At 36.1% G+C, this 12,840-nt stretch overlaps 1 protein-coding gene across 4 annotated transcripts; it reads left to right on the forward strand.

Moving 5' to 3' along the window:
- The first annotated feature begins 2,457 nt into the window (after positions 1–2,457).
- On the forward strand, positions 2,458–12,596 carry ZFP42 (ZFP42 zinc finger protein). 4 transcript variants are annotated; one of them, XR_004343503.1, is made up of 3 exons: positions 2,458–2,542; positions 4,331–4,406; positions 12,298–12,596. XR_004343503.1 is itself a non-coding variant. In XM_030312175.1 (3 exons), exon 3 carries the CDS (start codon positions 7,171–7,173, stop codon positions 8,080–8,082), a length of 912 nt encoding a protein of 303 aa, XP_030168035.1. In that variant the 5' UTR covers positions 2,458–2,542; positions 4,331–4,406; positions 7,074–7,170; the 3' UTR covers positions 8,083–8,705. The 4 variants fall into 4 exon arrangements, 2 of the variants coding, with proteins under 2 accessions (XP_030168035.1, XP_030168034.1); XR_004343504.1 differs by lacking the exon at positions 12,298–12,596 and adding an exon at positions 11,102–11,394; XM_030312175.1 differs by lacking the exon at positions 12,298–12,596 and adding an exon at positions 7,074–8,705.
- The last annotated feature ends 244 nt before the right edge of the window (positions 12,597–12,840 follow it).

Raw genomic sequence — 12,840 nt, forward strand, 5'->3', positions numbered from 1 at the left:
CACTTGTCCTGGTGAGCACTGGGTGTTATATGTAAGTGATGAATCACTGAATTCTCCTGAAAGCAATATTGCAGTGTATGTTAATTAAAATTTAATTTAAAAAAAAGAAAAAGAAAAATTCAAAAATATAATTAAAAAATTAAAAAATATAATATCATTAATTCTAGTTACCAAATTTTTTGGCATTCCTTAAATTTTTCTGTGGGGAAACCTGTGAGTTATTTGCCTCACCCTAGTTTCCGACCCTGCTACTTCAGCCTGCAAACTCCAGAAGGCCAGGGATCCATACCCTCAGGGCCTAGAACAGTGGCCTATCTGGGGAAAAAATACCTTAAATATGTGTTGAGTGGATTAAAGCATACTTACAGTTTTCACAGTATTTATAGTATTTCACATTCTAAAAATACCTTAAATATGTGTTGAGTGAATTAAAGCATATTTATAGTTTTCACATTCTAAGCTTTTTAAGGAAAATATTTGTTTGTAACACAGAAATAAGTAATCAAAATAGAATTTTTAAAAACTAGCCAGGATGTTATTTGTAGAAGAATTACTATGACTAAAATTCCAGCATCCAAAAAATTACTTGTTTCCATGCACCATTCTCTTTGTACCAATTTCAAAAGGCAGCCCACTTTTGTTTCATGGTTTAATTGGTTCCCTAGCTCATTTTGGAGAACTGCCCTTGAGCTAGGTTCATATGACAACAGATGAGTGCCTTCTTTTTGGTTTACTTCTTCAGGAAAGCTGAAACAAAATAGAAGCAAAAATAATTTATGTAGAAGGTGGAGTGTGAAATGTAAATTTAGATTTTCTAAATATGTCGCCTCCAGTTTCCAGACAAAGTCACACTAACACAAACCAAGTGAACAGACAGAATCAGTGGTGAGGAAGGGATTATAAATTAACCTAGTTGATTGTATGTACTGTCTCAACTGTTAAGGGACTGATAACAAAAGGGTGTGGTCTGGTGAATTTGATAAAAGAAAGGATCTTCAGCTTAGGTATGTGTGCATATCTCTCTTTCTATATATATGTATAACTATCATCATCTTTTACATATAAATTATATTTGAAATAAAAATATAAGTGGTATATAATGTGTATATAATTTATATGTATATATTCAAATAAAACATGTTTATCTCTTAATATATTATCTATATATATAAATTATAGATACATGATTATATGTCACTTATTTATATTTTTATGTATGTATATAAATATGATGATACACAGAAAGACAGAGAGATACCTCTGGTGATGAGGGGGACTTTCAAAGACCAATGACATTGCCATATAAAGGCTTGGAAAGAATGGTCTATTAGAATTCTTGAAGTTATTTCTATTGAAACCTAAAAAATCAACATTTTTATCACCAAAAAAAGGGTTGGTGAAAACCAGCTCTGAAAACTTGTCTATAAAGTTTATACAGACCATAGTATGGCGCCACAGAGAACAGGAGAGAAGCAGTTTCTCACAATTTTTGCCTTCAGAAACTCACCTACAAATAATATATAACAAGGTAAGGAGCTAAGGAAGCTTTATGTAACTTCAATCTCAAACGGATGAGGATCTGGTATGACTACCAGGGGAGATGAGGGAATAATACCTAGAAAAACAGTTCACATATTTCCCCCATTGGAAATGATCTTTTACTTTCTGACCTCACAACTGATATTCATTCAAAACAATTTAAAAAAAAATAGCGTGGAGAACTGTTCCCAGATATATATGTGAGTTGCAGACAAGCTTCAAGTAAAATTTAAGAGGTTTTTAAACATTGATTTGGGTTTTTGTTTTAATGGTCTGTGTGCTTACACGAACTATTAAACTTCACTAGACCATAGCCAATGGCAAGCGTTGATTGACCGAGGCTTTCAAAGTGAGTTGTGTTACTTTTAAGGATATGAACAGTCACATTAATGCCCGAAAAAGAAAAAAAAAAGCAGTAATTCTGAGGCTGGAGATAGGTGGGGTGGGGAGTAGAGGCTGGGGGAGGGTAAGAGAGTGCAGAGCAAGGTGTGGTGTCCGTTTGGGTAAACTTTTTCTAGTAGGTAAAAACTGCTTCCACCACTGGATTTTCATTTCATTGAAAAATAACTATAAATATGATTATACCTAAGTTGATTTGTTCAACAGACACTGAGTGCCTCTACTACAGGCTAAAACTAGGCGACTGGAATTCAAACAGGTTTGCCCACGTGGTGAGGGACCAGGCACTGAGGTGTCCCGGGGCGGGGGTGCAGGTGTAGGCGGCCAACCCTGACCTGGGCGGAGCAAAGCCACACGATCTGCCACTCCACTGCTACCTGATGTCCTTACCGAAACAGGTTTGGTAGAGCCTTTTCTAGGAAACTCCAGCCTAAGCAATGCAGAGTTGAAATGTAGGTGTAGCCTAATTTGAATGTGTCCATCAAAAAGAGGGAGGGTACAGTAGGCGGAGCGTAAAGCAGGGAAGATTTCAGCTGCTGTTGGGGGGCGCCAGTAACAGTTTCTTCTTGGTCTTTCTTTTGGAAGGAAATATCAGAGTGCATGGGTAAGTCTTGTTTCGTGGATCTCTGCCTTTTTTTTTTTTTCAGATATGGGGGAAGGTGTGTGGTATTGAGTTCACCACTTAGAATGTATTTTTAACGTGGGTCCTGTTCAAAAGGTTTTGAAAAACCATGGACAGGAAGGGTTTCATCATCCTAGAACCAGTGGGGACGGACCTTGGCTAGGAGACTTCTAGTGTTTAACTGCCTTGGGCCACCGGCCTCAAACTTCTAACACAGACAAAGGAGGGAAACATACACTTTCATGAAAATAGATGCCTGGTTGAAATTTCCTTGAAGTTGCATTTTTTAAATTTTGTTTGAAAAATTCATATATTTCACTGCAACAAATGGCTAGATCTATATTAAAATATTTATATTAAAATGTTCACATTATTAAATCAAGAGAGTATAGCTGTTTTCCATTTCTTCCCTCCTCTGATTATCTCTGAAAGTGACACTACCATCTACCAGTTACTCCAGCAAAAAACCGAGCACCGCTTGGTCATTATTGTTTTCCCTGTTTGCCTTACTCCCTTTATCCAATCCTCAAGGAAGTTCAGAACGTTCTCTCTCTGTTTTCCCTCTCCCGCCATTTCATCTTCACTACCAACACCAGCACTCTTTCTGGACTGCTAAATAGCCTAATGGATTTTTCTGCTTTCACCCCTGCCTCCCTAAGTCTACTCTCCACATACCTGTTTAACCTCAGCCAGAGCATGCTATTCCCTGGTTTGAAAGAAACCCTGTAATGGTTCCCATGGGTTTGTGAAAGAAATGTAAATGGCTCCCCTGGCTCACAAGATTCTGCAAGGTCCTCCACCTTATCTCAGACCACTCCGGTCTGTGCCAGCCACAGTCTGTAATAAACAGGTCTTCCTTTGTCCTCCAGCATGCAAATCCCTTTGTACTCCCTGCTATAACCTGGAAAGAGCACTCTCCTCCCACCTCTTTCCACTGGCTGATACTTTTTTTTTTTTTCAGGTCTCAGCCTAAGCCTAATGCCCCACCCCCCCCCACCTTGGATGCTGTTGCAGACATTCTTCCTTAAGATGGCCTCCCCCATTTCCTTTCCTTCTCATACTCTAATCACTTATACTTCATAGCATTTTACTCAACCTGAAACCATTTTGTTTACTTACATTTTTATTTTACACAATAAAAGCTCCATGAAAACCAGGAACTTTGGATCTTTTTTTACTGTTTTAGGGTGAACACCTAGAACAATGTTTGGTACTAAATATTTGTCAAATGATTGAATAAGTAAATGATGCACTCTTGGAAGCACCTTTATGCCAGTTTGAGAAATGTAAAATTATATTATTGTCATACCATTAAGTATTTAATATCCAGATTCTGTCTTAACACCATGTTTACCGAGTACATTTTCCAAGTAGTTATTTCCACCAACAGAGAATGTACTTATTATATGAACTGGATTTCCCATAATAAATTAGTAAGTTAGTATTTCAGTTTTTACATCACTCACAAGCTTGAATTTTGTGTAAGAAATGGGAGGATCTGTCAAATAAAATCTAGCTTAGAAAAGTAAGGGCTACATTTGGCTTTGATAAGTTCATAAAGAAAATACTTCTCTCTTTCAATCCCGATCTCCTAATTAGATGTCTTTTTCTAGGTAACATTTGGCATCATTGATAATCAACTTTTTGGAACCTCTACATTAAGTGTTTTGAAAGTCACAACTAATTTTTTAGTAAATTAACTTTATAGATTTGCTAAACCAGTATCACCAGTATGATTATTAATGCATATATATGAATTCATTTCATTAGACAAATGTTCTAAGCCCTGGGACATAGGAATAAAGCAGAAGAGGACCTTGCCCTCATAGACCTTACAGTCTAATAGGTAAGACAGATCTTAAAGTAATCGGTACCAGAGACTGATCAGTGTAAAAGAGGAAGTTTTGGGAACCTAACTGAGCCTAAGAATGAAGGGAAACTTGCTTGAGGAAGTGATGTTTAAGCAGAGGTCAGAAATATGGATGAGAAATGAGCTTGTGTGAGTGTGTGTGCGCACTAATAAGGGAAGGAGGAGTGAGGGTGGGCAGGATTAAGAAGGAACAGCATACTGCTTTATTGGAGGGAGAGTTTATTATGGCTGAAAATAAAATAGGGGAGCTGAAATTAGCAAGACATAAACTGGGAGAGAAAAGCTGGAATCAAATCAAATTGCACGTATTTTAAATGGCCTCAATGGGGGAGGGGAGTTTTGTATTATCCTACTCAAACTTTAGACTGATTGCTAGTGATTTTGTCCAAAGAGGTTATATTCGTTAACACAAAAAATAAAAAATCAAGAATAATTTTTAGCTAAGAGAACAAGATTTTGTTAGGCAAATTTTCCTGAATACAGTCTCCTGGTTTATTTCACCTTTTTAAAAGAAGCAATAAATAATAATACTTGTACCACTTAACATTTTATCTATCTATCTATCTATATACATACGTAGATAGATAGATAGATAGATAGATAGATAGATAGATAGATATACACACATATATATATAGCTTGAAAATATTTTTAAATACCTGTGCTTTTCAATTGCTAAGGAAATAATGTTTTAAGTTTCTTAAACATTTGTGTATATATATATATTACATAGAAATATATATACAAATGTTTAAGAAGAAATTCAAATCTCTTCCCTTAGCAATTTATATATATAAAACATTTACGTATTGTACATAAGTAATTTATTTATAATTTATATTTATATTTAATTTTTTTAATGTTTATTTATTTTGAGAGAGGGGAGAAAGATGGAATCCAAAGCAGGCTCCAGGCTCTGAGCTGCCAGCACAGGGCCCAATACGGGGGCTCAAACTCACTAGCCCTGAGATCATGACCTAAGCTGAAGTAGAATGCTTTACCTACTGAGCCACCCAGTGACCCTATAATTTATATTTTAAGTCTGTAATTTACATAAAACATTATGAATTGTATATTTATATATATAAATGTTCAAGGAGGCATTTCAAAACTCTTCCCATAGCAATTGAAAAACATGTTTTGTTTTGATGCTGTGTATTTGACAAAAGTAAATAGCATGATTCTTTTGAGGTGGTATTTTTAAATGTAGCTATTTAAAAATATTTTCAAGCTGTTAGTTTTCTGTCCATTACCTTCACATTTACTCCTTTATAAAAAGCATTTTAATTTTTGTCCTACAGCAGGACATCAGGACAATAAAATTAAGAGATCTTCTATAAGGCACACAATTGTAACATTAAGTAAAAGGCTCTTAGAATATATCATATTCATGCTCTAACTTTTATAATATTGCTTTTAGATTTTTGAATTTTTTTTAATTCATTTATTTTGAGAGAGACAGAGAGAGTGAGAAGGGTGGGGAGGGGCAGAGAGAGACAGAATCCCAAGCAGGCTGTCAGCATGGAGCCCATGTGGGCCCCGAACTCATGAACCATGAGATCATGACCTGAGCCAAAATCAAGAGATTTTTCTGAACTGATTGAGCCACCCAGGCACCCCACTTTTAGATTTTTAAGAAAAAGACAGAAAACTATTCAAGGCTAAACTCCGCTTGCCTTTATTTTGGCTTATACTCGTAAAAGATGGCAACGCATGGATTTCATGTGTCTTTCTTTCTGAATCTCCATCTTGTGAAGAAGAAACAGAAACTACACATGGGCCAAATCCAGCCTCTGCTTGTTTTGTTGGAATGCATGCTCGTCCTTTATGTATCATCCATGGCTGCTTCCGTATGACAAAATGCAGAGTTGAACAGTGATGACATAGACCATAGGGCCCACAACGCTTAAATCTAGCTCTTTATTAAATTAAAAAAAAAAAAAATGCCACCCTTGGTGTAGAATAGTATCCGGAACATCACAGGATCCACCATATATTTAATGAATACAAAGGTAAATAACCCTAGCTCACATAAACATTCAGCATTTGTTCTGTGCCATGATCTGCGCTAAGCACTTTATATGCATTATTTAATTTGAATTTCCCAACAGTGTTCTATAAGAAAATAGGCACATCTTACTCCCTCAGTTGCTTCAAGTTTTTAGTCAACTGCTTCTACCTCAGGCAAGCCTGCCTGAGCTCCCTATTTAAAATTGAGAACTCCTACTTTTTACTAGCTCCCTTGCTTATTCTGTAGCACTTTACCTTTTAATGTGTGACATATAATACTTATTTTGTATATTCACGAGACTGTATACTCGTGAGGCACAGATTTTTTGTATGTCTACTTACCGATAGATCTCAACCTATGAGCGCCTAGAGTAGGGCTAGCACATAGTGAGTACCCAGTAAACATTAGGTGGTCAGTTGGAGAGGGCAGATAATTTGTGGGGACCCCCACATAAGATCTAGTTATAACCCACATCCTGTGTCACAGCTCATTCTCTTACTTTCTTGGGTTTGTCAGAGAAGAAGCAAATGCAGCCATTTCGCTATTAAAAAGTGAGTTTGAGGCCATTTTTTAAGCTCTGACAGTGGTTCTAAAGTTGGAATATAGTTTATCTAAAGGTTACTATCTCAAAGCAGGTGTTTGCTGAAGGCAGTTTACTCAGATCACTATCACCTGGAAGTGGTTGATATATCCTGGTACAAACCTTCAAGGAAGAAGCAACACGACAATATGGACCAGCAACTGAAGAAAAAGGTAAAGACTTGTGGCTGGAAAGGCTTGGGTAGAAGAGCCTTCAGTGGGGATAAACCAAAGCCATCCAAGCCACGGCCAGCCCAACAAGAACCTTTTGACATGCCATGGGCCTTAGAAGATGAAGGTGTATTCTTTGAAAGTAGCCACCTAGTTGTTGGAGAAGATTCCTTCTCTGATTGTTACATAGAATGCATAATAAGAGGTGAGTTTTCTGAACCCATCCTGGAAGAAGACTCACCGAAGTCCCTTAACTACCAGGAAGAAGAATCAGAACAAGAGCTTTCTCAACAGGTTCTTACTGCAAGCTCGCTTCTGGGGAAATCCTTGAAATGTGTGCAAAAAGGGGCAAAACAAGAACTTTCTCAGCAGACTGGAGAGAATTCACAGCTTGAATATTCAGAGTATGAGACAGGCAAGAAGCTTTCTCCTGGAGGAATACCCAGCACTGATGTATCAGATCCTAAACAGTTTGCAGAATTTGCTAGAAAGAAGCCCACAAAAAATAAGGATTATGATGCTCCAGAAAGAATTGTTTGTCCTCACAGTGGATGCACAAAAAAGTTAAAGAATAGAGCTTCCCTGAGAAGGCATCTCCTCGTTCATGCTCCCCGAGATCATGTATGTGCAGAATGTGGGAAAGCATTCAATGAGAGTGCAAAACTAAAAAGACATTTTCTGGTTCATACTGGAGAGAGGCCATTTCGGTGTACTTTTGAAGGGTGCGGAAAACGTTTTTCCCTGGACTATAATTTGCGTACCCACGTACGTATCCATACTGGGGAGAAACGTTTTGTGTGTCCCTTTGAAAGCTGTCATAAGAGGTTTGTCCAGTCAAATAACCTGAAAGTTCATATGTTAACTCATGCAAAGACCAACAAAAATCCGTGAAAGAGAAGATAGAAAATAATCCTTAAACAAGATGAGCATATTAACAAAATAGTGATTTGGGGACATATGTACCTTATTACTATCTCCCAAAAAGAACTTTTTCAAGCAATTACAACCCTACATGGTATATATTTTTTTAATGTTACTACAATGCTCCTAAAACTTATGGTATCATTTTAGAACACTTTTAGAACATTTTAGAGCAGTTGCTAAATGCTCAATTTCCAACAGTATATTTCTAATGGGAAGGCCAGTAATTAATTTACTTCAAAAGCATAATCCTTAATACATTATGAATTGGATTGCTAGATTTTCACAGGCTATAAGTACGAAATTAACTTTTTAAAGTGTGTAGTTGCGAATTGTTTAGCTTTTGCCTTTTAGGAATAAACTTCATGCTACGTGTGATAATCATAGAGAATGAAAATTTTGCTGTAGATTGTCAATAAGTAAATGAGTAGTTAAACATTTTTAAAAGATAAATATTTTTTAATCCTATTTTATCATTGTATGAAACTATACTGAAATCATGTAGTTAGATTTGAATAGTTATTTGGTAGTATCAATTCATTTGAGTCCATTTTAGGTATTTTAAAAGGAAATAAAACTCCAGAGATGCTAAATCTGGATTAAAAAAAAATCAGAGAAGCGTGCCTTGAAAAGAGATACCAGGGGCGCCTGAGTGGCTCAGCTGGTTAAGCGTTTGACTTCGGCTCAGGTTACAATCTCAGGGCTCGTGAGTGTGAGCCCCATGTCAGGCTCTGTGCTGACAGCTCAGAGCCTGGAACCTGCTTGAGATTCTAGGTCTCTCTCCTTTTCTGCCCCTCCCCTGCTCATGCTCTGTCTCTGTCTCAAAAATAAATAAACATCAAAAAATTAAAAAAAGAAAAGCAATACCATTTATTTGTCTTAGAAATTAACTAAACATTGCAAAGGTTAATATTTAAGTATTGGTGAGGGGTGAGGAGAAAGCTACCCTTCTACATGGTTGGTTAAGATATAAATTGTCACAGCTATTTTGGAGGTTTTTTTTGCAAGTGTGCTTTATAAGTTTTCTAGGGCTGCTATAACAGTACTACCAAATGAGTGACTTAAATAGCAGAAATCACAGTTCTGGAGGCTAGAAATCCAAAACCAAGGTGTTGAAAGGATTAGTTCCTTCTCAGTATATGAAGGAAGGATCAGGAAGGATCTGTACCTGGCTTCGCTTCTTGGCTTTTATAGATGGCTGTCTTCATGTTTATGTGGTTGTTTTCCTTTACATCCATATCTCTTCCCTCTGCATGTCCATGTCCAGATTTCCTCTTACAAAGATACCACTCATTGGACTAGAACCCATCCTAATATGCTCATTTTAACTTGACTACCTCCATGAGGACCCCATCTCTAAAAAAGGCCATATTCTGGGACACTGGGGTTAGGATTTTGAACAAATTTTTGGCAGCACGCAGTGCAAACCGTAATGTGCATTCCCTCAGATTCTGGAATTGTATTCTACAGAAATATCTGCACTAATGTGCAAAGATATTTGTTCAAGGATGTTGAGCAAAGCATATTGATTATAATTTCTATCTTAGATGTCCATTAAAAGGGAACAGGTTGCATAAGTCATGATACCTCTATTCAGCAGAACGAGTGCAGATATCCTTAAAGGAACTCTGACTGTAAAAGAAAGGAAATAGGGCCACAGCCAGAGGAAAGCCACAGAGTAGGAGGAGGTTTGTTGTTTTTAATAGATGGGACAGAATCTGGGGTAATTCATATGCTATGGAAGAAAATTCAGAGAAACTGGTTAAATATTCTGGATAAAGGGAGACATTGTGTTGTCCACAGGCAGCTGGTGAAAATAAAACTATAGTTTCAATATAAGGATTAACTGAATCCCTAACTGGAATAATATGATGGGCAGAACAAAATGCAGGTATCAAACTTGGAATGTATCTCCCTTCCCTACATTAATAATTATAAGTACTCAGATATAGTTAGGATACTACATTTGAGGTTAAGATTTAAGACCCCATTGTTGGTAATGGTAGGTAATATGTACCATAAATTTAACAGCTTTTCAGGGGAAAAAAAGAAAAGGAAAGTAGATCAACTTTAAAATTAATTTTGATTTGAAAAATGCCAGAATGTAAAATCACATGATACCAAAACAATTAAAGAAAAAATGAAGGACTTATATTTTGGCCTCAGAAGGAGCAAATAGTTACTACGTAATATTGTGGAAACTTTAACTTTTTACTTATAATGTATCTGGTATGGCATTTATACCATCATTTCTATAGGAATGTGGGTCCTGAGTTTCTAAGTCAAAAGGAACACTGGATACATAATCCATTTATAAATTTGGAATTTCCTCTAAATCAAACACCTGAGTATAGAATTTAGGATGGGAATTTAGTACTTGATTTGACGAAGATGATGGAGCATTTTGTCTTGTTTTTGCTTTAACATTAATGTGTTTGATTTGTTCCTCTATGGATTTCTACCTCAGAGTTGAATTAGGATGTAGTATCTCCAAAGGGTAAGTAAAAGGCAGGATTAAATAGAGAGCAGTCAAGACTAGATAAAAAAAAAAAAGTCAATGGCAGGGTTTAGGGAGCAAGCTCTTAAGACCTGGGACTCAAAGCATCAAGAGGGATCAAGATTGACTTTCCCTTTGTAGAGGCTGGTCTCCTTCTGTAGATTACTCTTTCTGGAGGTAAAGCATCCAAAGCTCAGTATTTACAACATAAAGCTTAAATGTACAAGAAATACCAATTTGAGAATGGGTTTATGTATCTGGATTTCAAGGCTTAACTTCTCACTTGGGAATAGGATGCTCCTTGACTAGCCTCCTAGCTGTTCATTGTGTTTTCCAAAGAAGATCCCTAAAACTGCTAAGAATGTAAGAGGAAGAAGGCAAGTGGATGAAAAAGGAACAGAAAAGGAAATTAGCTAATGAGGATATGTTATCTAAAATCTTAATAATGTTAATGTTTTGGAAAAGATATGTACAGATACTTTTCTATATTAGTATTCTAAGAAGAATGAACATAAGATGTGTGAACACATATCCAGAGAAAACTGAAAAAGGAAATCAATCCATCTAGATTTTCAGATGTCTCCAGGCACTAACATGGTATTTGGATTCATGGCTCATATCCTTTGTGTGTGTGTGTGTGTGTGTGTGCATGCACATGTGTATGTGGCCAAGCATTAATAGTCAGAAGGTAACACCAGAGAAATGGCTTTCCACAAAAAAATCAAAATCCTAAGGCACTTTTCTTGGTATCTCTAACACATAGGTCATAGTTGGCACTTAATAAATTATGGAATGAGTAAATGTGTAAAAATAGAGCTTGATATGCTTTTTTAAAAAGTTATTATACAGTTCTCAAAATCATACATAATTCAAAAACAGGTAATCACTTGTCTTTACATAAAAACTCCTGGTTACTATGAAATAAAGGTGAACAACTTCACTAGATTAGTATTTGCTCATTGAAAGAAACATAATATTTATTAGCCATGCATATATCAACTCTTACTCCCAAAAGGTAATCACCACTGTTAAAAAAGAGCTTTAAAAATGGCTATATTTGATCATTTTTAGTAATAGTGATAATTATCTTAAATCTCACCTTATTTTCCTGTCTTTGTCTAAAAGAGACAGGAGACTGAGGGTCTGTTCATCTCCTAACATCTTAGACAATGAAGCACTAACCTACACTGAGAATTCTATCTACCAATACTATGATTAATTAAAAATGTGTTAAGACACTTACATTCCTACTTTAAATTAGTTTCTTTTATTCCTGGTAGGTACACAGATCTCTCAAACAGTCATATTTGATTTATTTCATCATGGCTACAGCATATATTGGACACAGAATTTCTATTCTAAAAAAGAATTTTATACAAAAGCAGATTTGTCAGATCCTTTTCTGTGGAATATGCATGTGCAGAAATCCACGTGTGCTTATGTTTTAATTACCTAATGCACTAGCTATGAATAAATTGCATGATTACATCCTACATTGGACACAGAACAGTGCAAGATATATTAAAAAGCCATTATATTTGCAACTCTGAGCAAGAGACTATAATTAAAAGGCAATTGGATGAAATTAGCTTAGAGAGTACAAGAGTTTAAGTAGGATTTGGTAAATGAACATTAATGGTTAACATGTGGTTTTTATTGTCTTTCACTTCTTTTCTCTGTGACCCCAGGGTTGAATTTCTTAGATGTCAGTGGACCAAACATCTGAAAACACCTGTACAAAGCTATGCTTTACCATGTGGCTAAAGTTATATCCATAAAAGAAGCCAACATAACTTTTGTGACTTTAGTAAATCAAAGGTATTAGGTAAGCTAGAATGATACCCTGGGTATTAATAAACTATTTTTAATGCTCCTAAGATCTCGGGTATGTGTCATAAAAGCGTAGTTCACACTTCCTGCAACTCAAAATGTGGTCATAAAATACACATGTACAAATCAAAGAAGGAATAAAACTTTAAAGAATTTTGATTATCGTGACATTAAATATAAAAAAAGTTGTTAAAAGTTATACACAGTATGTGTAATGCCACTTCACCTTTATCTGAGACAACCAATACATCTGCAAACTACGGAAGACTCAGAATGGTACTGATATTTTCATGTGTGGGAGAAGAGGTGGAATCTTTGTGTTTACTTTTCTCTTCCTCCCATGGAAAGTTGGGGAGTCTATTTCCCTTCCCTTTGTGTTTCTGCTGGTCAGTGAATGCACA

The sequence above is a fragment of the Lynx canadensis genome, chromosome B1, assembly GCF_007474595.2.
Source record: "Lynx canadensis isolate LIC74 chromosome B1, mLynCan4.pri.v2, whole genome shotgun sequence".
Classification (NCBI taxonomy): Eukaryota; Metazoa; Chordata; class Mammalia; order Carnivora; family Felidae; genus Lynx; species Lynx canadensis.

Bases quoted from the DNA above. Each gene is read 5' to 3' on its own strand.
- ZFP42 (XM_030312175.1), top strand. From the start codon at position 7,171: ATGGACCAGCAACTGAAGAAAAAGGTAAAGACTTGTGGCTGGAAAGGC.